At 42.6% G+C, this 26,885-nt stretch overlaps 1 protein-coding gene and 1 long non-coding RNA gene across 7 annotated transcripts in view; one reads left to right on the top strand and one right to left on the bottom strand.

Moving 5' to 3' along the window:
• Positions 1-26,885, bottom strand: part of LHFPL3 (LHFPL tetraspan subfamily member 3) — a 323,142-nt gene that overhangs the window by 78,433 nt on the left and 217,824 nt on the right. For 4 of the 6 annotated variants that reach the window (XM_080392001.1, XM_080392003.1, XM_080392000.1 and 1 more), the window contains exon 2: positions 3,017-3,253. In XM_080392001.1, coding sequence (XP_080248127.1) covers positions 3,017-3,253 — 237 coding nt within the window. Of the gene's footprint in view, positions 1-3,016; positions 3,254-23,291 lie in introns of those variants that run through there. The other 2 variants (XM_080392004.1, XM_080391999.1) reach the window with 1 other exon arrangement.
• The window catches only part of LOC308065738, a 44,392-nt gene continuing 21,957 nt past the window's right edge, over positions 4,451-26,885 (top strand). Inside the window, exons 1-2 of the long non-coding RNA XR_013928895.1 lie at positions 4,451-8,522; positions 8,796-26,885. The exon at positions 8,796-26,885 is cut by the window's right edge and continues 21,957 nt beyond it. This is a non-coding gene — a long non-coding RNA (uncharacterized lncRNA). The remainder of the gene's footprint in view (positions 8,523-8,795) is intronic.

Here is a 26,885-nt window from a genome sequence, read left to right as displayed (position 1 = left end):
AAGACAGCAGCAGCACAGGCACTCCTCCTTGAGAAAGGGATGCTCCTCATCCACACCTGCCAATCTAGTAGCAGGAGCCAGCACAAGCCTGGAGACAGATCTCACATAGATGAGGAGGGGGAAGAAGTGATGGGGAGTGTTTAATCATCATGGTTACTGGTTATGAGGGCTTTGACTTCACATTGTAAGAGTAGCTTGGGAGGCTGAGGATGGTATTGCTTATATCCTTAGTCTTACTTTCTTGTCTATACGAGAGGCATGCTAGTGATATTTGCATATTTCAGTATTTTCCCATCCAGAGGCGCATGGATACCCTTCACGTGGACTAATGCTGCAGTATCTCTTAACCTGAAAGGGGATAAGGGGATGTAGTTTATGGGGTAAGTGTCAAAGCTCTCATGCATGTGCAGTGTGTGCCAGGGGTGCAGACTGGAGGTTGTTTGGTGCCAGCTCAAGGACAAGCATTGGCCCTAACATTCTACCAGCTTCTTCATCATTATGGTGTAAGTAATCAACACCTCCTCTAACCACAGACCACTGCCCCAAACTGATCACCTGAGCATGCAGCCAGTGACCACCAGGATTACAAAACTTGCCTCACCAATTCTGGCCACATGAACCCAAAATCTTCCTCCTAAACATCGTTAAATAACTTCCAACTGCAAAAATACATGAACACTACCTACACATTCCAGTGCATATTTCAGAGTGCAACCTTTTTGGCAGGAACCTCTCCTTGCTTTGCGGGGACCATGCTCCAGAGCCCTGCTCCATCAGCACGGTGTTGGGGATGGCAAACTGCAGCCTGGCCAGTAGAGATCAGAGACCACAGGAGGGAATTAAGTGTTCCTGCCTTGTTGCTTACTAGGTTGCACGCAGGCTTTTCTAGTGTCCAAAAGGCCAGAAGAAGGACTGATCTCTGGCCAGCAAAGGGGAGAGCTGGTGCTCTGCTGGCACTGGTACCTGCCATGTCCCCATGCCACCCCTGCCACCGCTGTATTCTCCTGGGACTCCTCTGGGGCTACAGCTGTGCCTGGCAGCAACACATGTAGGTGCAGAAAAGCCAGGGAGCTGCAGGGGAATTTAGACTTGCCCTGTCATTCCTTAGCAGAAGCTTTTTGGGACAAGAGGGCAGAGGATGTCTTTTTTAGAAGGCAAGTTGCCGTTTTCTCTTTTCATTTGAAAGATAAGTTTAAAAAGTGGTGAACATCAGGCTTGACTGGGCAGGGGAAAGTGGGGTGGGTCCCTTTTTGTTGAGTTCTGATTTGCTTTGTAGCTAGTGGTATGGTATGTTTCTGTGTTTAATCAAGGAAAATTAGCTGTTGAATGATTTTGTCTGACATGCTGAGGACCAAATGTTCTGGCAGGAGCTTGTGCCAGCGATGTGAGAGGTGATGAGTCTCCAGAAGCTGTTTTTTGCTCATAAGGTGCCAAAACAGATGAGGTTTTTTGATACAAGTAGTTGTCGGGTTCATGAGCTTTGTATGGTATAGACAAATCAGACATGGTGCTGATGCCAAAAACACTTGTGGCATAGCTGTGAATGCCCTTCTGGTAAGTATTTTAAGTTTCAAATGCAGATGAGTATTATCCTTACAGAAAAGGGCTACAGGGACAGTTCTTGAAACCGATGGCTTCAGTTTACCTGCAGAACAGATGTACACATGCAATTGCAAGCAACACACACTTTCTTTAACCCACAACGTTAGCAGGCTCTAACAAGGTCTGGAATTGTGTGTGAAGTTCAATCTTCAAGTCCATTTATCTTTGGGCTGAGTGTGCTGACTGTCTGCAATTCAGCAAGCTGGGGCCACTGTACTGGTGCTTTCAGATATACGGATAATGGTTCTTCTGGAGCAGGACTGAGGCCAGCTATTTTTGTACAACACAGGCTGCCAAACAGCTTTTGATTTCCAATCCAGTGGTGAAGGGCTCCTAATATCTTTGCTATTATTAGAAGCAGCCTACAAAATTGCATAGGTGGTGGATGTGCTGAATGCAGAATCCTGCACTAGAGGACACTCGGTGAAACTAGTAGGGGATCACTTTGAAACAGATAAAATAAAGTACTTCTTTAGCAGTCAGTAGTGAGCCTCAGGAACTTGCTGCCACACAGCACTGCAGAAGCCAACAGTTATCAGCAGCTTCAGAAAGGATTAGACAGATCCAGGGACAACAGGCCCATTACAGAGACAAGGCAATGTGCCCTCTGTGGTATCTGTCACATCAGGTACACAGCTGCGGGTGCTGGGGGAGCAAAAGGGGAAGGGGCCCCAGAAATCAGCCAGGCTTGCACACACTCACCCAACAGCATCTCCCCTCTCGCAACTGCATGACCAACTGCTGGCCTGAGCCAGTTTCATGTTCTTAATCTAGAAATGTGTTTTATCCCCAACTCACTGCATGAATATTCAGTTACTACAGCATCCTAGATTCCCATGAGCTGACTAATGAGCTCAAAGCAACACAATCAAACAAGAACTAGGATTCCTCTTCACTGCTGGCTCTGATCCTTAGTCCACTGGTGCTTGGCTGTATAGGCAGTCCCGTCACATAGCTCACAGCCCATCTCCCAAGTCAACACTCCCCCCCCCTTACTGTGTACTGTGCTAACACAAATGCCGTATTACAGCCATTCACATTTATAATGCAAAATCCTAAAGGAACCAAATGAACAAATTTTGCATGGGGTACAGAAAAAGATGGAAATTGTGAAACTTAAATGCTAATGAAATAATGTACAAGTGAGTAACACAAAACCAATACCATCTACAGCTCTAAATACTATTAAGAATGTCATGCATAGTACAGCAATTACGGCAATTTCGAGCATTCTTAGACTTTGGAGGCTGAAAAACAAAACTTCCTCTGCCCCTTGCACTTCTTCTTTCCCAGCAACTTAGGAAGCAAGCCAGCATGCCAACTTTGAAGCATAAAATAAAATGAAACCAATAATTGATTTTAAGCAAATGCCCCCTAGGCCACCCAATAATAGTGTTTCTAAAAGCAGTCCTACCTTTGTTTTCCAACTTGAGCTCCTCTGCTAGCAAGCTGTCTTGTCTGTTGCCAAGCACAAATGCCAGAAATGAGAGGATCAGGGCATCCAAGATTCCAATAATCGCCAGGATATATGCCCAGCGGACTGAACAAGCCCCCAGCGTGTACTTGTCTGTCTTTTCACCACACATCCGTTTTACCTCATCTGAATCCCAGCCATCAGGAAAAATCATACAACCCAGGACGAGACAGGCAGCTTGGAGAAAAAAGAAAAGGAGAACAATGGGATAATGAGACCAAACTTTCGTTTTGATGAGAACCTACAGAGTTATCATTAAAGCAACACACTTTTTCATTCTGAGCTTCAAAGCTAGGTTACTTAAAAACAAGTCACAGGATTATATGCTGTGATTAAGTATGTAATATAAAAACCTAAGATCCAACATCAATTGAGCACCTTGCTTAAAACCCCAGTCCTGAATCCCCAGCCAGCTTCTGTACTAGTGCAATCACATTTTCCTAGTGAGACTGATTTCTTCACTGTAATATGAAACACTCACACAAAACAAAAGGGGAAAACAATTAATAACCTGGATATTCAGAGGAAACACTGGTTACTAACAAACCAAAGAAAATAGAGGAAAAAACCTACTTTTCATTTCTGGTAAACAAAGTAACACAGATAGATAACACACGTAGGTAACAGCGTGAGGGTTTGGTTGGGTTTTTTTTGTCAATTGGCAGTACTCCTTTAACTGAAATACATTTTATGCATCAACGGGTTTGTACTCCTCAAAAACACAAGTAATGACATTGTTCTGCAAAGAAAAATAAGCTGTCAACATTGCTGTCAACTGCTGATCTGGTTTACCTGAGGAATCACCAGATGACATCTCAAACATGAAAAAGCACTGATCTTTTTAACACCAAGAGAAATGAAAAGCCTCTACCCGCATGGAGAGCCAGCCGACATCAACCATCAGCTGCTCTGGGTAGGGGCAGCCGTAGCATGGCGGGGACGGAGGCAGAGGGTGAACGTTCAGGTGCTCATCCATCAGCCTGTGTGACTGCTAAAAGGCTGAGCTTAATTTTTAAGTAGCAGAAATTTGGTTTTGCACTTGGTTCCCAGGGAAAATGCCCTGCTGTGGGACAGCAGGGAGTGTCACGGGCCAATGTGCTTCTTGTGGAGCAGGCAAGATGGTGTGACAAGGTTTGGTTTTTTTTTTTCAAAAGTAACGTGCTCCATCACCCGGAGCAGAGTCAATCTTGCCCACTGGTCAGCAGTTGCTGTGATGTCCCCTGCCTGGATGGTGCCAGTGTGAGGGCTGAGCACGCACGGCTACTTGTGCCTGGCTACTCACATCTTGGGTGGGACATGTGTGCTCTTGGGCAAGAAGACCCCAAGTGTGGCCCCTGCTGGGTCCTGGGGCATGGTCATAGTCCAAACCCAGCCGGGATTTGGCCACAACCTTGGGCTAGCACATGACTTGCTGTTCAGACACGTCCTGTGGTCTGTGGGGAGCAGCCCTCTCTTCCTACTGGACTGTGTGCCTTGCAGTGGAGGGCACCATGACAGGGATGCAGCACCAGGGCTTCTGTCCCTGAGAGGATATGATGTGTCCTGAGGTGGTGATAGATTATTACAGAAACACACCCAAAAAAGCAAACCCATGCACTGAATGAATCTCCACTGACTTGGTCCCCACTGAGTCTCTACCTGAGAAAATCCACGGGCTGAGAAAACATGCCAATATGGCAATCTCATAGGACTGGACCAGATGTACTTCTGCACAGGACCTGGCTTCCCACTGCCTGCAGGGACTGTCACCAGGCACAGTTGAAGGAGCACAGAAAAGCACAACTTGTACCTTGTCATTTGCTTTTGGACAATGTCTTTCCCTGGGAAACCCCCATGTGGGTTGGCCCTCCTGTGAGGGGGGTGAGGGACCAGGTGGTCTCCAGAGGTCCCATCCAACCTGAACTGGTTTTCAGCAGGGAGGTGGCATGTTGGTAACAGGGGACCGAGCAGTTGGGTACCCACGGCACATTTCCTATCAGAGCAATGAGAACAGTGCACAGATACACTTCAGTGCAGCCCTTGGTCATGCTGACGGACTCGTTGCCTTCACTGAAGCAAACAACCTGAGTGCAGCACTAGCCAGGGAAATGGCAGAGGGTTGGCTTCAGTAGGGGGGGATAGGACATAAAAATTAAGTAGAACATGAACATTCTAAAAATAAACCAAGAAAATCCTAAAAATAAAGATGATGTTGAATGAGTTCATTGCTCAGGTTTTATTGCATTTAGGAGAATTAGAAAATCCATATGCTTTCAGTAACTGTCTGTACTGCCTTTTCTAACTTGGAACCAAGTGTATTTCCAGCATTAGCTCTTCTTTCTTAGTATAGCTGATGAGATACGAGGGATCCTAAACCATCTTTTATAAGTTTTAATGTTATATTGGTGCATTGTGCTCTAAATTGCAGGTATATGTGCTAATTGAAAAGAATACATTGTGTGACTTTTGGGCTTTTAAACAGTTGTTGAGCCAGACCTCTGTTTGGAAACCACAGTTTATACACCGAGTAGCCTGTGCAACCAACAGCTGCCATCGCTGTGGGAATTGCAACAAGCTCTTGTCTTTTCTGGACAAGCATAAGCACTGTAATTTTACATATCTCTAATGCCCACAAAACAAAACCACACCTGCACTGAATCAATATGATGAAATCCTGGAAGAAAGATGTGAAAACAGCTCAGGAATGGCAGTTTCTTTTCGACAGCTACACAATTGCTGTAGACAAAGCCTTGAAAGCAGGTCTGCAGAAAGCACCTGATGTAGAACAAAAGCTGCACCTGAGGCATTCGACAAATTCTTCCTAAGCAGTTCATTTTTGTGAAAATATAACAGCTTATAACACTTTCAAGGACAATAAGGCTTAGAAATAAGGACAATTAGATAAGGTCTGATTTACTCAGAACATGCAGGTTTGGCATATTGTAAGTTGCCTACTGCCTGCCTTAACTCATTTACACAATTTCACCAGATCTTCCAAAGATCTTAGAGACCAACTGTACAATAATTTGCTTTCTTGAGCTCACTACACACACTTCCAGAAAGAGTATTTCTCACAGTCAACACATTAGCATTGCCCTCACACTTGTGAGGGACTCCACTGAAACGGTGCAGCAAATCTGCGTATGTCTGGTGGTCATGAAAATGTCCACGTTTACCTAGGTAACCGGTGACAAAAGTTAGATTTACTATATAACAGCAACTACCAAAGCCAGTTTACTTTTATTAATTGTCCTCAAAATGAGAGGAAGCTTAACGCTCAGTTAATGAACAATAGATGTGGAATTTTTCTGCTAATTGTGCAAGAATAATTAGCAAATACCAACGTCTCTGTGTTTTTTTTTATTACATAGCACATCAGACATATGTTCTTAGTATTTCCTAAACATAATTTCACTTTGTTCTTTCCTACCTAGTTAACTAAAAATGTAAGTCCTTATTTCAGGAACTCAGTGTACAGCTTTCCAGCTGTATTCCTCAGATTTCCAACCAACTCATCTTTCCTGAATTCTGTTCCTGCACGCTTTGATATACTTGCTTAACTTTCTGGAGTCATTCTGTTGATTGCAGTTGGACTTCTCTCGGTAATAAGACACAGAGGTAAATGGTGGCTGAACTAGATCCCTTTGCATAAAGGCAGATATCAAAGAGGGGATATAATTATTTTCTCCTTTCTCTCTACAGTTTAGATACTTTCTACTAAACGACTGCTTGGTCAACATCTTCAGATGCAGGAATCGTAACTTACCCGTAGAGGTTAACAGAAGTAGGATTAGTCAGCCCCAAGTCTTGCCTTGCTGAGGGAATATTTTGCACTAATGCCTTTAAGAATACGGACTTGCTCAAAAATATAAAACAGGTAATGATTCATCTATCAGCTACCAGACCAAAAAGACAGATATAAAAACCACCTACAGATCTACTTTGTATTGCTAGAAATTTTTACCTTTTAATCCTTCTGAAAAGGATTAGATTTTTCTCTAGAAGGAAATTACTTCCAGTTTTATACAAATTTGAAAAATGGAAACCATTTTATGCAATTTCAGTGAAACTGCTAAGAGATGATTTTATAACACAGACATGGGTCCCATATCTTTTTCTGAACTTCCACTGTCCCTAATGGCAACGTGACTGAAATGGAAATGTAACAAAGGCTACCACTGTTTTACTACTACTATCCAATATATATATTCTAATAAACTGAGAAACTTTTGCATTTGGAAAGCTCACCTACTGAATGAAAAGCCTTAAATCATCAGTTCCTACAGTCTTTTTGATTCAAGTGAGGAAAAAGTTAAATCTATATTGGTCGAAGGCAGTCTTCTGTGTGTGAGCTGAATGCATTGGATTAACGCCGTCTCGCTGAGCCTGCAGACAGCCCAGCCTAGGACCTCTGCAGCTAATCAAGAGCTTTCATGAGAAGCAGCAGGAGGAAATTGATAAATGACTGATTAGTGTCACTGACACCATTCAGAACTATTCGGGCAACTGTAAAACTTACAAGAATCATATCCATATTGTTTTCCCTTTGGTTGCTTAGGAAAGCTCCTGGCAGGACTAGGGCTTTTGTAACGATGGCCCTGGGCATCCTCCAGTCCTGCCTCTAATTTTCTTACAATACATGGGGTAATAAATTGTTTCTCCTGCATACTGGGAGTCTGGTGAAGCTTTTCAAGCTTTTAAAAAAATGATTAATAAATAGTAGTTAAACATGCCTGATACATATTACTTCTCTTCTTTTTTCTCATATGAACAGCTAACAGAAACTGTCACATGGTTTTCCTTTAGGGCTCTGAGTGACAAGACAAATTATTCATACTAAGAGTGGGAGTCCAGGATTTTACCTCCTGGGACAAAAGGATGCAGATACAACACTTTTAGAAACTGGAAACAGACACTGAATTGTTGCTGGCAGTGACAGACTTGTGACTCTGACCAAGCTAATATTATCACAGCCTGTGCTCTGTGCATGAGCTCAAATGGTAATTAGCAAGCAAGTAGTTCATGATCCTATGGTTGTGCCAAATATGGTGACAGATTAATATTATATCATTGCATGGAATGAGGTTCTATTTATAAAAAGGCTGACTGTTATACAGGAAACCAGTGCTGAGAAATTCCTGCTGGCAAGACTCCTCTCTCGTCTTCATTCTTTTCCTGAAAACACACCCAATTTGCTTGAATGTAGAGCATGACGATGGCAGGTTTCCTGACAAAAGAGTCAAAAAACCTGTATGGGAATTGTACTGACCAGCCATTTTCTTTCCATACCCACAGGTGCAAGAGCCTCCAAATTTCCACAGTTCCAAAACCTGAAAGATTCTTTGCTTTCAGGTTTTTTTCTAAATGATATTTACAAAGCCAGTGACCCATTAACTCCAATAAATTGAACAGAGATTTTGCCAGCCATGTTGGTGGGGTGAACTTCTAGGACAGAGTGAAATGAAAGGTGAGTCTGGCAGGGGACATTCATCAGGACTACAGTCTTGTACCTGGGAAAGAAAGAATGAGGGGAGGTGGCTGAAGACACGGGGTCAAATACAGTCCTGAGTGAACACAGAGGCTGCACATCCATGCAGCTGAGACTGATCTGAGTGATGTGGACTGTGCTTATGAGTGGGATAATAATGCTCTGTGTTTACATTTATGTTCTGGCTTGGAGCAAATGTGCAGTTTTGAAGCAAATGCACTGATTCTCTCCATTTACTGCTTCCATTCACAGAAACAGTTCTCGTGCATATAAAACAGATCAGAAGTTCCTTTCCAAAAGTTCTTCAGTGCTGGATGAGGATCTTAACATTCTGACTCAATGTGTGGGCTTCATTACCACAAAACCTGTGCCTAGTCTCCTAGGCTCTCGAACCATGCAGGGCTTCCTTAACACCTGAAATGGTTCTTGTGAAATACAAAGAGGCAAATGCCATATGACTGACCTTTTGATGCCAAATCTGATAAGAATATATATATACACACATGTATCAAGAGATATGTGTATTTCCCACGCTGATTTTAAGAGAAAGAAAAAAAGACCAAATATTCAGTCACTGGACAGCAAAAAGAAAGAAAATAATTCTGTGAAAAGTGGTAGTGAGGTAGGTGCTACAATAAGGGAGAGATGACTCGCCATAACCTGGCTGAGCTGACAGATACCTGAAAGATTTTTATGCCTGCTAGTTATGCTTAGACAGCAAAATGGAAGTGTTTTATCAGCTGCTGCAAGGTGTGAAGCTGGATAACAGAAATACGGTTGACCAATAGCCACTCCCAAAGACAAGCACTAAAGAGCATGAATTGTTCAGAAAGATGGAAACAACTGGGAAAGTGAAGTTATATGTGAGGAATGTGTTAAGCTGTAAATATTTAGAAAAGAATCACCAAGACAGTGCAAGGTACTTCAGTTAAGATCGCTTGGGGGAAGAACTGTAAGAGAAATTTTACTGCACTAAGGGGACCTGTTTTAGACCTCAAGTGTTGGATTTACGTATGGGTAGAGATTTCTTTGATATGACAGAGACAGAAATTCCATGAGGGGTTGTATCATCATGGGAGCATTTAACTTCCAAGTGTTAATCATTAGCCACGGTAATTAAACTTTGAGATTAATGCAGTTCTATGAATAAATTAGTACAACAACTATCTTAAGCATAAAGATAATGTAAGAGTACCATAGATTTTTATGAGTGTGTGGCAGGTGACTCACAACGTGCATCCCTATGACTCCTTGCAAAAGACCACAACTTCTGCTGTTCCAACCATGGTTATATGCCATAGGTATTTATAGTGCCTTGTCCAGAAAAAATTTGGAAACCAGGGACTATTAACGGATGCAGGCCTAATCACTGTGTGGGCAAAAAATGTCTAGAAATGTCATGACAATGAATTGCTAACAGCTATAGCAGAGGTAGATGACTAACTGATGAAAAATGGGTAAACTGAAATTGTATATGACAAGAGATAAAAATACTTCTTCACAATGAAGCAGGTATGGGAGGTTGTATAGCTAGACCCCCACAGGAAAGTATGTGTCAAAAGTTACATTTACACTGTATCGCCTCCTGTGGTGTCCACTGGCCCTGGGATCTAAGAACTTTTTTTTTTTTCTTCTGATTTTTCTGTTTGAAATGTCTAAAATAACATGGAAACTGTGTCACAGCCCACCAGAGTTTTTCCTAACATGTCTTTGTATCACGGAATGTGTGTTACGAGCTCTGTGTGTCAGCTGAAGGTCCGTGCCCAGAGATCACAGATATGACAAAGGTGCTTGCGAACGCATGTGCTCAGAGGGAGACGACCTGGGAGTCAACTGACATGAAGCCAGGTTGTTTGATGATGTGGGGATATCCAAAAGCCACTCTCCTCATATGCTAGAGTCTCCTGAAAAAGAAATGTATAAGTAATGCGTGAACTCCTTGTTTATATTGCATCTTTGGTTTTTGCCAGATCACAGCCATCGAATGTAATTTTGGCTTGGCTTTGCTTGGTAACAATGCTTACCGTTGGAAGTGTTTGTTTTGAATGCTGTCACAGAGTGTTACAGCTTTCTAATGTAATGTTAACTTCTCTTTGTAGAACCTGCTCTTTAGCCAAGCGTTATCAAACCATAGCATACTGAAATGTACTGGATTTAGCTAATGAATAAACTCAATATAAACACAGCATCAGCTGCAGCAGACAGGCTGGAGAATAGGTGCTCTTTGTTATGAATGGCGTAGGCTAGACATTGCTTGAGATTTATACAGCTGATGTTTCATCACAAGTTACTGATCCGAGCAGTGAAGCTATTTTAAATACGGTTTTGGTAAAGAGAAGGAAGACCTGAAAATAATCTTACCATTGGTGGCCACGAGTCAATTCAGTTTAAATAAAATGAACAGGAATAAAAATGGTGCTGAAACTGGGTTTTAAAAAATGTATATTTCAGAGGGACAAACTTTGATAATCTAAAGAAACTAGTCAACTACACTGAAGAGGTCCATACTTAATTGTGGGGAATGCCTTGAATTTCTTTCAAAGATACACATTTTCTGAAGAAGCTTGACAAAGATGAATAAAATTCCAGGGGTACTTTCAAGTAGCAAATTCTGTTCCCTTCTACCCTCATTACCTATCTCCCCAGGAAAGATGTGCGCAAAGACCTTAGAAATGACAGGAAAAGGGACTAGTTAGCAAAGACAGACACATTTTGGAGATTAGATAATGCAGGTCTAAAAGCTTGCCAAAACTCAATCTGTGCTAAATCTTTCAAGACAAATTGAAACAAAAAGTCAAATAACCTTCAATTAGGTTAACAAAAAAAGAAGAAGAAAAGCAGACACAGAGTGAAGCTGGGTCTAGGACCTAATTCTTTATCTCATTTTTCAGTGAGGAGGATGACAGAGAACAGGGGGACAATGCCCTGACAGCTGGGCATGAACATTTGGAAACGGGAACTCCTGCCTCCAAGCCCATAGCAAACCTGAAATGATCATCATGTGCTCAAGGTGAAGGAATGGACCCTCCAATCCCAAATACTGAAATAACCAACCCATCAAACCGCAAAGCTGGTAGGAAGGTTTTAAAAACAAGTTTATTGTTGAGATACTGGCGAACAGTATGTGCTACATAATTTTTAGAAAAAAGAAAACAGAACAAATTTGAGAATTGAAAAGTAATTGGAGCAAACACTCACCTATCCATTCTTAGACCTCAGTTCTTTGAATAATTATTGAAGGAAAGAATAATTGAAGACATGGAAAAAAATACGAAGTGGGGTGATGGTTCTGACAGCTGGGAAGCAGTGACTTTATAAAAGAAAGCTAAGTAACACGCTATTCAGAAAGCATTAGATACTGTGTCTTATAGAAACATTTATTAACCTGGAGAATACAGAGATTAGCATGAGAATTTAAGGTGCTTGTTCATGGGGAGCTGACATTTTTTGCTTGAAGGAAAAGTCTTGAGTTGTTTTGAGTATACATTGGGCACCTCAAGGACCAGCCTGAGTATCAATCATTTAGTGTTTTCATTAGAAGCTTTGGCAAGAGTAGAGGTTTGGTAGTAAAATCCACTGACGGGAGGCACTAACAATGCAGAAGACTAGTGGGACAAATGGTAAAGAAGAGAAAACATGAAAGTATATTGATCAGCCTTTGGAGGACCTTGAGTCACTAGTAAAACGCACCCATGAAAAAGCTAAACATGAGAACTAGCAACACCAGGGAAAACTTTTTCAGCATAATGTAATCACTAGAGCCATCTGGTGCTGTTGGTTTCTAATCTTTAGAAGAGTGATGTTTGGAACAACCAGTTAATGAGAGCAAGATTATTTTAAGATGTAATGTGGTACTTTAGGAAAGGTATTGCATGATGCTGTAAGTGGCCATGATAAGGGGATTAGATCTGATGATTTAGTAGGTGGTTTCTAGGCCTATGTTCTTATGAGGGGGCTGAGAGATAAACATATTTGAAATTAATAAAGAAGGATATCTGAGGGAATAGCAGCCAAAGAACTAGGAGCTAGATAGCAATACAGAAAGCTAAGATCATAAATAGTGTTGCCTACATCAAACCAAGAAAATCTAGCAGAATAAATGAGGGTACGGGGCATAGAAGGAGGTCACTACTGGGGTCTCTCACTGTGGTCTTTACGGAAATTTGCCTTTTCTCATCTTTATTAAAGGTTTGACAGTGTGATGGCAATGAAAGAGGAGAGGCATGAAGTTATTTTCTTTTTTTTTTGCCAGTCCTCATCCAAGCTATCCTGACTTCCCTGCCAAACATCAAGCAAGTACAACAGCCTGGTTTTATACTTGGGAAGTAATGCCTCCGGCTTGTTTCTTTAGCTACTGCAACTGCAAGCAATTCTAAACATGCTGGTGAGCGGGGAGTCTGGAAATGCACCAGCCACCACTTTCAGGATAAACATGGGAGAGTTCTGCAGGCTTCCGAGGTAGAAGCAAGATGCAGAAGCAAAAGATATTCATAGAAAAAAGGGATTTCTACAACTAACTTTATAGTAGAGTCCACAATAAATATCACTGTGTAATCTTTTGCTTCTGAAATCTAGCAGCTTCACAGCCAGTAAGTACTCACTTGCAAAAAAGGAGTCAAAAACCTCTAAAACCCCATGTAATATCACCTAGAAAATAGATCTGCATGCCTTATAGTACTGGTGCACTGTGGAATTTTATGATTACTTTGTATAAACACAAGAGAATGGACCCAAAGAGGGAGAACAGCAATTTAACTGGAAGGGCAGTCTTGGCACTGGAACAAACGGATATAAAACGTCCAGGAATACATCTAGGCTATAAAGTAGAAGGCAGTTTTGAATTGTCAGGGGAGAGGTTCTGGCACAAAATCAGTAGCTGTAGCCAGGCCGAAAAGTTTTAAGTTGTCCAAGTTCATACTGTTAAATAGTAATTAAAGATGGAGTTTGGTCATTGTATTAAAAATGTATTAGGATATGTTTCTCTGTGAGGCTAAATTCAGCTACTTCGGGCCTTTAAGATAACTGCAGGAACTTAAAAGTCTTACACCATGTTTCTTCAGACTTCAGAAACCTGAGGTCAACACTGTTGTCAGCATAGGAACTTTGCAGTAGCTGCAGATCTGAACACGAGGACAACGCAAACAGCACCCAATTGAGCCTTAGGGAAGGAGCAACGCTGAGAGGCAAACTCCAGGCTTGAGCACCATGGCCATTTTGCTGAAAAGCTTCAGATTTATTTTCCTTTGACCACAGATTTATCAAAACTCTCTATCTGAATAAACCCTGCCCTGTATTGTAGTCAGCAAAGCTTCTTGCTGACTGTTCTTCCTCCTGTGGTTACACATTGTAAACTCATGGAGTTCACAGCCAGCAAGATTTCCCTACGCAGTTCCTGAACTCCATCCACACTACTTCAACCCTTGGCTGCAGGGGTTTGCCTGCATCCCACCTGGTACATGCCACGGAGCACACTAACAGCAGTAGTGCATTAGCAATGCATTAAAGAATCAGCCCCCACACGCTACGGCTTCAGAGAACATCTGGTATGATGTTCTGGTTGCGTTCACAGTTTCATTTACATGACTCCTTACAGGTATTTGACAGTCACGGTTGGAAATGATTGGAAAATGGGGTAACTCACCCATCCAGTACCTGAAATAGCATGGGTCAGTGGCCAACAACTGAGCGAGCGATTTCAAAATAGCCACCAAGAATTCAACCAACTGTTATCTGACCTCCGCTTTGCTGCCACGAAAGGAACCCAAACGATAAGTACACTTGCAAAAGGAAATGAAATAAAAAGGGTCAGAGAGGACTTTTCTTAAATTTGCTGTGCCTCTCCTACACCTTTGCGGGCAGAACGCTGACTCAGCACCCGGGTGGCAGATGGGGAGCAGTGAAATACCTGCAGTACAAACAGCTGCCAGGCAGATGCCTCTGCCTGCTCTTGGTCACTGGCCAGCTGGAGAAATCTCGCCTATGGAAGCTGATTGAGAGATTCAAGAAGTTGTTTGGCAGCGGGGATGATAAATAGGCACTGGTAAGATTTCTCTGCTGTAAGCTGCGGCGCAGGCTTATGGTCACTCTATGTTCCCTGCCAAAGCATGGCTACAATTCCCAGAATATAATGCATCATGATATGGGAATGTGACTTAATGCTGAAACGAGAAGTAGTTTAAGACCTGCAATTTATAGGCATTTCATCCCCCAACTGCAGGCATGACATTCCCTTTGCCCTCACTCTGAGCTTTGTGTTTCCCACATATTTAGTAGAGAAAATGAAGGTTCAGAGGGAGTGACTGAAGTCAAGAAGAAAGATGATGTGAAGGACAAGGCAAGGGAACATTATGTCATAAGCAAGGAAAAAAAGAAGTAACTGAATGCATTGTGGGAGAAGGGGGAAGGCTCTTGTCTCTCTTGTTTTTTGTAAAGCATTAATGTTTTGCTAGAGATTGCCTGCAGCTGACTAAATGCCATGCTTTCCTTGACAAACGGGAACCGTACCCACCCTCTCTGAGACATTGGCTCACCCTCCAAGTATTAAAATCTGTTCAGGATTCCCCAGTTTCCTCAGGGCTGGGCACCCCTCCATGTACTCTGCCAGAGGGCTCCAGCTAGCTCTGTGTGGGAAGATCCAGCTCCAGACTGGTCTCATTCCCCCTTTTAAAATCAGCAGCCTTCCCAAAGCCAGCCTGCACACAGCTCCCCACCTCCTCTGAGGGAGTGGACCCACGCTTGTACCTCAGAGTGGTTTGTGGGACAGGAAAAAGTGAGACAGGGTTTGAAGCACCTTTATGCTGCAGGCAAGTGCCACATGATGCAGGCAATGCAAAGCCAAAGACCTGCAGAAGGGAGGACCTTAATATGTGGAGGGGATGGGCGGCTGGGAGGCAGTAATATGGAGCGGTCTCCGCTTAAAATAAGTGAGATGGAGGCAGGAGGCAGCCCTATTCTGGAGATGGAAATGGTTTAGGTTTAACTAAAGTCATTGCAATCATTTAAATCTGATTTCCAAAGCAGTTCTAGCTGATATTGCAAATGGACTGGCACAGAGGCAAGACGAGTTCTGAACGGATGATAAAGGCATCGACTTTTGTATAGTTCCTTTCAGTGCCCCTGAGGCGCACGCATACATCTTTATGCCTGCACAGCTTGTCATGTGCTATTCTTCACTTATCTCTGCTATAGCTCTGCCTGATCTCCTAACAGCTTTGCTCGGCAGAAGAGAAATGGACAATAGGCCCTGAGACCGCTCGGCCGCATTGCTTCTTCATTAAAGTTGACATCTGGCAGCGAGACTTCGCTGCCTTTCAGGAGCTGATGTCTCATTGAAGCTAAAAGCAGCAGAGGCATCAGCAGTGGCAATGTCTCTCCCACCAAGAGTTTCTGCTCTGGATGGTAGGAGAGAGCCCTGGGGAATGAGACCAGTAACACCTGGTGATGTTTTTCTCCTTTGTCTTTTTCCTGTTAAAGGGGAGACTACCCTTTTACCTAGGGCTAAGCACATGAGATTGCTCAGCCTCCTAAACTCAGTGCTTTTGACATGCCAGAGTTGAGAAAATTTTAAAATTTTGACAAAAAGTGGAAGGAATCTGAACTAATTTAAGAATATCTTCTTATATCTATACTGGCAAGCACATCTCATCTTCCATTTGCTATGAAGTCTGTTTGATCAATAATGTGTCCAATTTTGTTCAGTATAACTGCAACAGTCCTTGCCTTGGTGCTCTGGCAATCCTGACTCTCCTACCAGTTACTAACTGGAAGGGTTAATTTTGGAATTTCTTTTGACTTCTACAGAATTACATTTCTGTGCCTTTATTATTTTTAGTTTTGCTGGTTAACCCCAAGATTTGCACTATACAGCAAGTTTACCTGTATAGTTGTCAGCAAAACCCTGTGTGCACGCACATGCCATTTCAAGTCCTGACTAGGTTTATGATATCAAGTTGTAATACCTTTTTGAACATTTCTGTAAGTCCAGCACATGCACTGTTGCAGTGCTGCAATGCCTCTGAAGTAAAGTAACCCTTAGTACTTCCAGCATGGCAAACAACCATGCTGGTGCTGATTTTCAGCCCTAATGTCCAGAAGTCACAGAAAGTAGGTCCCCTTCCATTTAAAATGACTGGCATATGCCTATTAATGTACTACTGCTGGTGATTTCTGCCTTAGAGATGCCTATTCAGGCACTGAAAGGACTGGAATAATGCAAGGCAAAGCAGCGATGCAAGGCAAAGGGAAAATCTGACAGTCCCACCAAAATCAGGGAGACTGACATGGGCTGCTGGGAAAGCTGGGTACCTGCAAAGTTGGCTACGAAGCTTGAGGGCTTGCTAGGTGACCTCTGAAACCCCAGAAGTACATGCTGCCCACCAGCTCATTAAGAAGGATGAACCAGCAGATACGATATTTCCAAAGGGAGTAAGAGGACTATAACCGAGCTGGATCCAGAGATAGAGCCAGAGGAAAGAGGAGTTTGGTTGGGATTGCAATAACTGTGTCTTCTTTCAAAAATGTTCATAGGTCCTGGACTCCATGTCCTTTTTCCAGTACTCTATAAATAAATAATGACTGAAAACTTGTATAATAGAATTGTTTTCTAAAGCAACTGGTTTACTTTAACTCTTTGGGTGAGCACCAGCAAAAAAGAGAAGAAATTCCACTGGCAACTCAAAATGTTCCTGAATGCATCAGGCAGTAAGTGTTTCTATCACTACATTGCAAGCAGCTGAAATACAGTGTAACAGATATTTGAGCACTCTAATAAATGTACAGAAAATGTAATGTGTACCTTGAAAACAATCCAGTATCTCATGATTCAGACTACTTGAATTTTATAAATAAATGTTTTGAGGAAATATATACTTCAAGACCTCCGCCCCTCAGAATCACCACTGGCTATAGTTGTTAGCAATCTTTAATGTATTATTCCTACCTCTATTACCAGTGACACCTGTGAATTCATTTCTCAGTCTCACAGGACTATTTCTTTGGAGATGGTACTACAAAGTGATGGGGCTGAGAGCTCCTGACCTCTAGCTTCTAATACCAATTCCAAACAAGTGTATTGGAAGTAAATCTAATTTACTTCAGAGTTCATGACAGTTTCTTTAGAAAAGTTTGTTTAGACTGAGGAGGCACCTTCCTCAATCTGCTGACAAACACCCTAACCCTGATGATAAAGACATGGGCATATGGAAAACATGTCCTTTAATTCTCTCCAAAAGTCCAAGTTCAGACTCTGACGGAAAGGAGAGGTTGGAGTGCTTGGTCCAGGGGATGCAGAGGAACTCCAGAAATGCACAGGGAAGTGCACCAAGATGCTACCCAACTCCTGAGACATCAAATACAGAGACTGTAAAATCAAACTTCCTTAAAACCTGTACAGTAGCAGTCATTCCAGATGGACACTATCGATTTGGGATTGAAGACACAACACCATGTCACAATTTGCCTCTCATTAAGACCAAGAAAAATAGAGATTGCAGAGATAACTTGTAATACATGCTGCAACAGCAGCCAATACTTTGCGCTTTCAGTTTTGCATGGTATAAAATATTGTATAATGTTTGTCCTTGAAAACTGGCACTTGACATCTCAAGGTCCCTGAATAAGTCTATCAGGTTCATAAAAATGTACTAACGGTGTGCTTATAATACCCAGCCAAGGCAAATACAGTCTATTCAGGAATGGCACAAATTAACTCAAAGTGTATGGAGAGGGCTGCTGGTGAGGCACTCAGCTTCTCAGCACCTCAACTACCTTGCTGCTGAGCCCCTCAAAATCAGTCTTTCCTCTTAGCCTTTCTACTATGAGAATAACGCTTCCCATCCTGGCTCACAACATAAAGGTACACCATACAGCCTTAATAATATAAATCTCTGATTCACATCCATTGAACCATGACCAGCTCAATGTTCTCAGCCTAATGAGAACCACATTTAGCATTCGTCCATGCAACTGCCCAGACAACACTGAACTTTATTCTTAGTCAAGTCTGAAAGGCACACCAAGCCACAGATGCAAAGAGCGTTTCGGGCTCCTTGGAGCACAACTGGTACTGCTACCCCCCTCACTCTGACCATACTGCTCTGAAGAAACATTCTTGTTTGCAATGCTGCCTTTTTAAAAATTCATCTCTCCAGACCACTCCGTGGTGTACTGATAAATAAGAGCCGCCTCACTGACCAGAGAAGTTATATTGACCTTGCCCAGTTGTTAAACTGGACAATAACAACAATGTATTTTTTATTTGGGTTCATTGCTAGAATTATTTATGATTAGCAAGAAAGTGCTATGTTAAATTGTTCTAATAGCGTAACCATGGGAACAAGATAATAAAGTGCTGACAGAAATTTGGTGGAAGTAATTTGTGTATCCAAGAATTACATTGCCGTGTGTTAACTTACGCACTCCTGAAAATGAACGCATGAATTAGCTAAAATGCACAATTAAGGACTGGTTCTTTGGAGCTTTCCCTTGTGTGACATTGGGGCTCCTGCGATGTCCCTGCACTAGCCTGGGGGTACCTTGCTTCTGCCTAGCAGGGCAAATAATTGTCCTTATTTTACCAATAAAAAAAAGTAGTATTTTCTTTCTGCTGAAGCAAACCGGTATTTCTGTAGTGATACCCTCGTGGCTAGTCAGAAACAAACCTAAGAAATGTAATCATTCCTACTGAATCTAACCAACCCGACCTGACAGTGAGATCTTTCTGGCAGATCCTATGCACAACCGTACTCACAGTCTTATGCAGGAAGACCCACTAATGGCCTCACTTACTTGGATTTCAGCTCCTCTCATAGATTTGCTGCCCCTACATCCTTTGCCAGCCAAGGCTGCCAGCTAATGCCTTCCCTCTTACCAGTGCCACAGTACCTCTCCTTTCTGCCAGTACCGAGTGAAACATTTTGTCTGAAACTTTTCTTGCCAATAGAGTGCAGCAGGCCAGTGTGAACATTGTAAACGTTCAGGCTGACCATTGTGAACTCGACCAAACAAAACCTAAAGGCGTTTCTGTGAAAAACCATAAGTGCTCAATTATCATTGAGAATCCCTCCAAAAATAAAGTGCATTTTCATCGGAGGTAGAAAAGATGTAATTTGAGGTTTATTGCCGGTTGGTTTTTCTTGCCAAGTTTGCCAGTGCCTGGCTCAAGAAAGAAACGCCACTTTTCACACACAAATGCTCTGCAGCCCCTGCTGAGTCCTCCTGATGTGCCCGATGGCCTGGTCCCACCTGCTGAGGCTTGGTTCATAAACACGTGCTCCACTCCAGCACTTGCAGCTGGGAAGCAAATGCCTGTAGCGAGCTGACAATGCCCATGCTCTGTGCTTTCTGCATAAGCACTTCTCAGTGCTGCATAGGCAGATGCTGTAACAGTTACGGGAGTTGCATAAAACACATCATCTGTCCCAAATATAAAAGAGAGAGAGCTCAGCTGATGCAGCTGCAGAGGTTTAAGCTGATCAGTAGCACAGAGTGCTGACGGAGCAGTGGGAGCTTTGCTGGGACAGCTTTCTGGGTAAAAATCCCAGCATGACAAGGGGAGCTAAATGTACACAGCTCCTAGGTGAAAGGCAAGGCTGGAAATGGTCCTCTTAACAGTTTCTACTGTAGACATTGCTTGGGGCAAAAATTTCATTTAGATATCCCTCAGCCTCTCCTTTCGCTTGCCTTTCCACTTCTCATAGCCCCAGCAGAAACCAGGCAACCTCCAACTGTGTTTGAATGGTAATGCCATTCATTCTTCTCAAATGCCTATATACTTTTAAAATAATTCTTGCTACTTTTGCCTAACCTGCTGACCCTTCCTGGTCATTCAGTTATCCATATAATGGTTTATAATTCTGTCATATATCCTGCTTTTTCTTCTTCCGTGCATGTTTGCTGATGCAAGGTCTGACTACTTTGTTTTCATATTGACAAGACATACAGTATTTTTTGTTGTGATTCCCCTCCTCTCCTGCATCTTATCCATCAGCACATCTCTCATCCTCTTACATTTGTTTTATAGATTACAGTTTTCTTCTTCACCTTCTCTCACACCTTTGGCATCTTCCTAATCTTTATTAGGAAACTAGTAAGATTAAGGTTATCACTGCTCAGACAGTTATCACGTCACCTACCATCTGTTGCTCAGGGTATTTTTTCTGTCTGCAAACCCTCCTTCCACACAGCACACAACGGATAGATTTTATACATTGTCTGCAGCACAACAGACAGATTATATCCAAGATACAACATTTTCCAACATATTTGTCTGAATTGGGAAAGTGGAAAAACCTCTCTCAGAGATGCGTGACATTATTAAATATTTTGGGTACCTGTATCTTATCTGTGAAGGCTGAGACACCCGTGCAGTCTCCAGCGTGAATGAATGCTTGCTGAAGACTCACTTAAACTGTGTCTCATGGATGTCACCCGGATGAAAAACTGTGATTTAAACTCAACAAGTCAGGATCCTCTCATGTCCCCTCCCTGTACAGGCACATCGGTACCGAAAGAGCCCTGTCTGTGAATAACCATCCATTTAATCACAAGGTTGGTAGATGAGCCTGGCTGCTGTCCAGATGACTGAAGATGGCTGTTCCCATCTCTACGATGGAAATTTCTCCAGAGGTTTCCTGGGAGCAGTGCTGGTATCCCATAGAGCGTTCACTGCAAGAGCACCTTGATTTTAATCCCAAACTGCCCTCATAAAACAAAGAGTGCAAGTGTAATGTGCCCTGATATTGAATCAGGCAGGTAGGAGCATTGGCCGGCTGCAGCTTCCACGGCTTCCACAATTAGTGTAGCAAGATCTCCATCCCCTCAAAGAAGCTTAATGAGGACATAAAAATGAACAGTTTGCCACAGTTTTGGTGTGAACACCTACACACTGGTGAGGACTCAAGATGCAAGAGATTTAATAGGGACTACAGTGACCGAACCTAGAGTATGGGAGGGTGGGAGTAAGAAGTGGCATCTGATGGTCTTCCCAACTTTGGGAAGTGCTCCTGAGCTCCCATCTCTTTCCTCTCAGTCTTCAATTTTGTTCTCTTGTTCTTCTGATGATGCCAAAATGGCACAGAGTAACTGCTCAGAGATGAATTTTGTCTTTAAGCAGCAAAGGTGTTTATTTTGTGCAACGTTGGGGAGCTAGCCGATTCGCACCCGACAAACTAGCTCCAAGGTTTTCAGTGAAAAGTCAGGTAATTTATAGTTTTCCTGAGAGGCTACAACATCTTGACATACATATTCATTTGATTTTGACACCTAATCATTCCATTCATAATAGGAGGGATCTAGGTGGAAGAAATCTTTCAGCTTTCTTTGCTCCACGATTTCCTGACTCATGGTCTCCTTATCTCCTTCAGGTGCCCACATTATCTTTTCCAATTATTCAGAGTACTTTCCTTTAACATCGTCAGTGGAACCTTTTCTAATTATTCAGAGTACATTACTTTCTCAACACAAACAGAGCATCATCCAGAGCACTGTACCAAACTCATCCTGACTAATCTTTTTAAGACCTTGCTCTGTTTCACTGTTGAAATGATAACTCTCCAACCTCTCTGAAATGAATTGCCCCACTTCTCAGTTGAATGCTTCCATATGCTTCCTGCAGGTATTTCCCAGTCTTCTCCTTCCTGTTGTCTTCCTCCTTGAACATGTCAGCAACATTTGCAGGCTGATTGCTGCTTTGGCCCTGTCAGTCACTCAGGCACATTCCTGCTTTCCCTTTCTAGTGAGCTGCAGATGCATATTTTTTCAAAATCTCAAATCTTCCTGCTGGGACCTGGGTTTAGTTGGCTTTACTTAAGAGTTTGCAGGGCTTTATCTGTATCTTTATCTGTCCTTAGTTTGCATTATTAATGCATCAAAATCCTCACAAACCAGTAACAAATATAAGTGCTAAAGACTTCTCTAACAGTTTCTGTTAACGTTGCATTTTAATTCTTTTTGTTCAAAATATTAGTGCAGGAACCCAGAGGGACCTCACTGGCTCACTCACCTTGATGGTGAGAAGAGGTCCTGCAGTGACATCCCTCTTCCAGCGCTGCATTATCACAGCCCGGTCACTTGCACTAATGCATCTAACCCCTACAAAGCAACAGCCCTTTGCTGATACAGAACTTCTTAGTAATAGACTCTGTACCACTTGGAGATAAGGTCTGTAAGCTTCCATTTGAATAAATGCCACTACTGATGCTATTTTTTAAAGGAAAAGATTTTCTTTTGGCAGTAAATAAGTATATATTATTCAGGTGCCCACCACCACTATTTGACTGGTTTAACTCCTTTGAAAATCAGCTAGAATGGGTAACTCAAATACCTCTAGCCTTCTGGTCCTCCACCTATCTGTGTGTGGACAACTGAGGAAGACAGAGTAATCAAAAAGCTCAGAAGAACCTAACTATATAAACCCAGGTGCACTAGGTTAGCTGTTTCTCTCCATATCATTGTCCTTATTCCCATCTCCCCACACCCTGTCCCCAGCAGCAGGCAGCAGAACAGAGCAAGCATGGCACAAACAGGCAGCAGCATTTCCCTGGGGCATTCTGCCAGTCTCAGACAACCTGCAGTTCAGTGGAGGTATCTCTATACTTGGTGAGATTTCGTGAATTTTTCCTTCCTCAATTAATTTGTCCAGCTGGTTCTTGTAAACTTTCAGTGGCCACAATGTCCTGAGGCAAAGAGTTCCACAGTTTTGTTACCCATTAGATGACAATAATAATAATAATAATAATAATAATAATTTGATTAAATTTTTCACCTGCTAGCTTCATTTAATGGTTCCTAATTCCTGTACTGGAAACTACAGTGGACAATACCCTTCTATCAGACTTACCCATGTACTGCCTGCTTTTATATAGACCCTTCCCTTGTCTTATCATGTCTTTGCAAGGATGGAGAGTCCTGGCCTCTTCAGTCTGTCCTGGTATGGAAGAGGTTTGCTGTCTCTGCTCATCTCTGCTGCCCCTGTCTGAGCGTTTTCAGAGCTGCTCTGCTGAGTTATATTTTCTGTTTCTAAAATCCATGCTGGTTGTTCCCAATATTTATGTTTACCAATGTGGCCACTAATTCAAAATTTCTACCTCTTTGCCCAGTACAGCCACCAACATACTGTTCTGCAGCTCCTTCTTTCTCCTCCGAACTCTTTGAAAACTGGTACCAAATTAACCATCTCCCAGCCCCTGGTACCAAGGCAATTTTAAATTTAAATTAAACAAGAGGTTAGACAATGCTGTTGAAATGTCAAATACTTCATCCCTAAATTCCTTTAAAACTCCCTGGCCTACCTGTTACTGTCAATCCTGCTGATATGTTATCATTAATTCTGTCTATTTATTCCATGAACTTTGCTATCTCCATTTCCGTTAGGAACTAAGAGCATCCGACAAGTCTCCTGGAAAGCTCTTCTGTGTGGGAACCTCCTCAAACTCCTCCAAAGTAACTGAGTGTACAGAAGAATTATTTTCAGTTCTTTTCCTAGAATATCCCTGTTTTCTCAGAGACTTTTATCAGAGACTTCTCAGAGACTTTATACTTTGATCATCTTCCTGGACTTCTGGCAGATTTCCTCCTGATGTTTTTTTCCAGAAGGATTAGTAGTTGTTATGCCTTTTACTAGCTGTTCCTCAAATGGTGGTTTTTTTTGTTCTGCCTCATTATGCTTGAATTCAAAGTCAAATTGCCAGGGTTTTAAGTTGTCTTTTTTTCTCCCAGGCTCCACCATTTGCAGATTACAGCTGTAGGTCTCATTCTGAAGGAAATATTTGAACTTGGTAAGGGCCCGGTTCTCCGTTTGTTCTTATGAACAGCCAAAGTAAAGATTTGCAAACTCAGATGCTGTTGAGCATTTGCATCCCCCAAGATACACACATAAGAAAAATTAGTAAATCTACTACCCCAAACCCTGCTATAGGAGATGTAATATTTTAGCCCACAATTGCTGCATTTTATCTCTGCTGACGCAGCAGTCGTAAATTCTGTGAGACATGTTAATAAGTGAAGCGTTTATCTTGGAGTATGAGCGAGACTATGTATTTACTCCTGCTGGAGAAAAATCACAATGCCTTCGAATGTCACCTGTGGCTGAGCGCCCCTGGGAATGCTGCGTGATAGCACCGTGGGGCCTGACAGCATCCTTCCCTTCCCGCACCGTTACGCACCAGCGCTGTCAGCGCTCCCCGCTTCACTGCGAATCTCACAGCGTTTTAAAATCATTACCTCAACGTGGAAGATTTTGATGGGTTCTTAAAAAGAAGAATTGAGAGTACACCTGAAGGTTGGCACGCGGATAAAATAATTACAAGTAAATTAAAACAAATCCACTGCTTCAGTCTGCTGCTGGGACCCGATCTGGGGCCAGTGCACACAGGAGCCTGTGCCCAGCCTGGTTTTCCACAGAGAGCTGTGAACTAGGGGTTCAGCCCAGATGCTCACCACCAGCAGGACAGCACTTCTGATACGGTGTCGTGGTTTGGCCTCAGATGGCAACTCAGCACCATGCAGCAGCTCACCCCCTCTCCCTCCCCTGGTGGGGTGGGAGAATTGGTGCAATGAGTAAAACTCCAGGATTGAGATAAAAACAATTTAACAGTTGAAATAAACCCAAACGTAGTAGTAGTAGTAATAATAATAGCAATAACTATAATATAATATAATAATAATAGCAACAAGAATTGTAATGAAAAGGAGAGAGAGGAATAAGATCCAAAAGGAAAAAAACCAAATAAACAAAACCCCAACAAGTGATGCCCAGTACAGTTGCTCACCCCCTGCTGACCGATGCCCAGCCAGTCCCCCAGCAGTGATCGGCACCTCCCAGCCAGCTCCCCCCAGTTTACATACTGAGCATGACGTGCTATGGTATGGAATATCCCTTTGGCTGGTTCAGGCAGCTGTCCTGGCTGTGTCCCCTCCCGGCTTCTTGTGCCCCCCCAGCCCTCTCGCTGGCCGGGCCCCAGAAACTGAAAAGTCCCTGGCTTCCTATAAAGGTTATTTAGCAATCTCAGTGTATTATCAACATTATTCTCATACTAAATCCGAAACACAGCACTGTACCAGGTACCGAAGAGAAAATTAACTCCATCCCAGCTGAAACCAGGACACACTGTTAGCATCATTCCTTCTCCAGGTGGTAGGACCTGGCAGTCACATTGTAAGATCTGCTCTACATACGACATCTTGTTCCTAAATCCCACCCTTGAGTAGACAGGGAAACCTTCAGGGCACCATTGTTTTGCACCCCAAACCCTGACATCTATGGTAGGAAACTTTCTGGATCCAGCACAGACATATCATCTAAAGACCAGGCTTCAGCCCTGCCCTGCCAAAGCTGGCCTGGAGGCACAGCCCCTCCTCGGGGTGGGCAGACCCCCCCCGCATGGCTGCGGTGACCAGCTGGTGCAGCATGCTGGTGCGGGCACACAGGGATGCTTGGCAGGAGAGGAACAAAGAACCGCTTTATCAGAGCTTCACGCTCAACCACATGAAATTCACTCTTGTTCTTTTCAAACACGGCAGACCTGAGCAGACTAATTTCGGGCGCCACCCGTAACACTGTTTCTAAAGCTTTTATGTGAGAAGTGTTTGAACACATGCCTTTTTCCTTTCTGCAATACTCACCAGCCTTCTCTGTCAGACTTCTAATTTGACATATTTAAACACCCTGATAGGTTAATAATAGTGTCTAGGATCATAATGCTTGTAACAGCTTCAAACTCCAGGCAACACTTTCAGATGTATCAGTACATTTTACTTACTATGTAGATAATATTGTATAATTTTCTCAGGGAAGATTTATATTATAGCTGACACTGATGAAATACATGCAAGATATCTAAGGTTTGCAAAACATATGCACAAGACCTGAAAAGCTGCAAGCACGAATATCGTCAAAACATTCTTTCCCCTGTACACTCCAGGTGATACTAACTGCTCAGACTGTGCTTCACAGTGTGACACTCTAGTACTTCAGTATATTTGGCTGGGAAGGAATTTAGTAAGTAAAGCCACATACAAACACCTCCTTCAACATCAAAGGCTGCAGCTGAGCTTAGATTTTTCTATGTAAATGCACTGTAGAGAAAGGCAACATTTATAAGCTAGCCTGAAGTACTGAGAGTACTGTCTGTCAAAATAAAGAAATAAGGATTTTATTTTAAATTGGATAAATATTTTATCGAAAAGCACCTGGGTGTAGTTTCCCCTGGATGTATATTCACCATGGGCCTATCTCTGCTTCTACTAAGTCAAGTGCAGAATTGATTAAATGGCACCAGGGTCAGTCCCTCTTCTCACTTGTGAAGAAATAAGGACTTTGTTTCATAAACTTCATATAAAAATTGC

Source organism: Falco punctatus, assembly GCF_963210335.1.
Source record: "Falco punctatus genome assembly, chromosome: 6".
NCBI lineage: Eukaryota > Metazoa > Chordata > Aves > Falconiformes > Falconidae > Falco > Falco punctatus.
Note: the sequence above shows the minus strand (reverse complement) of the source record. Positions and strands in the feature narration are given on the sequence as shown.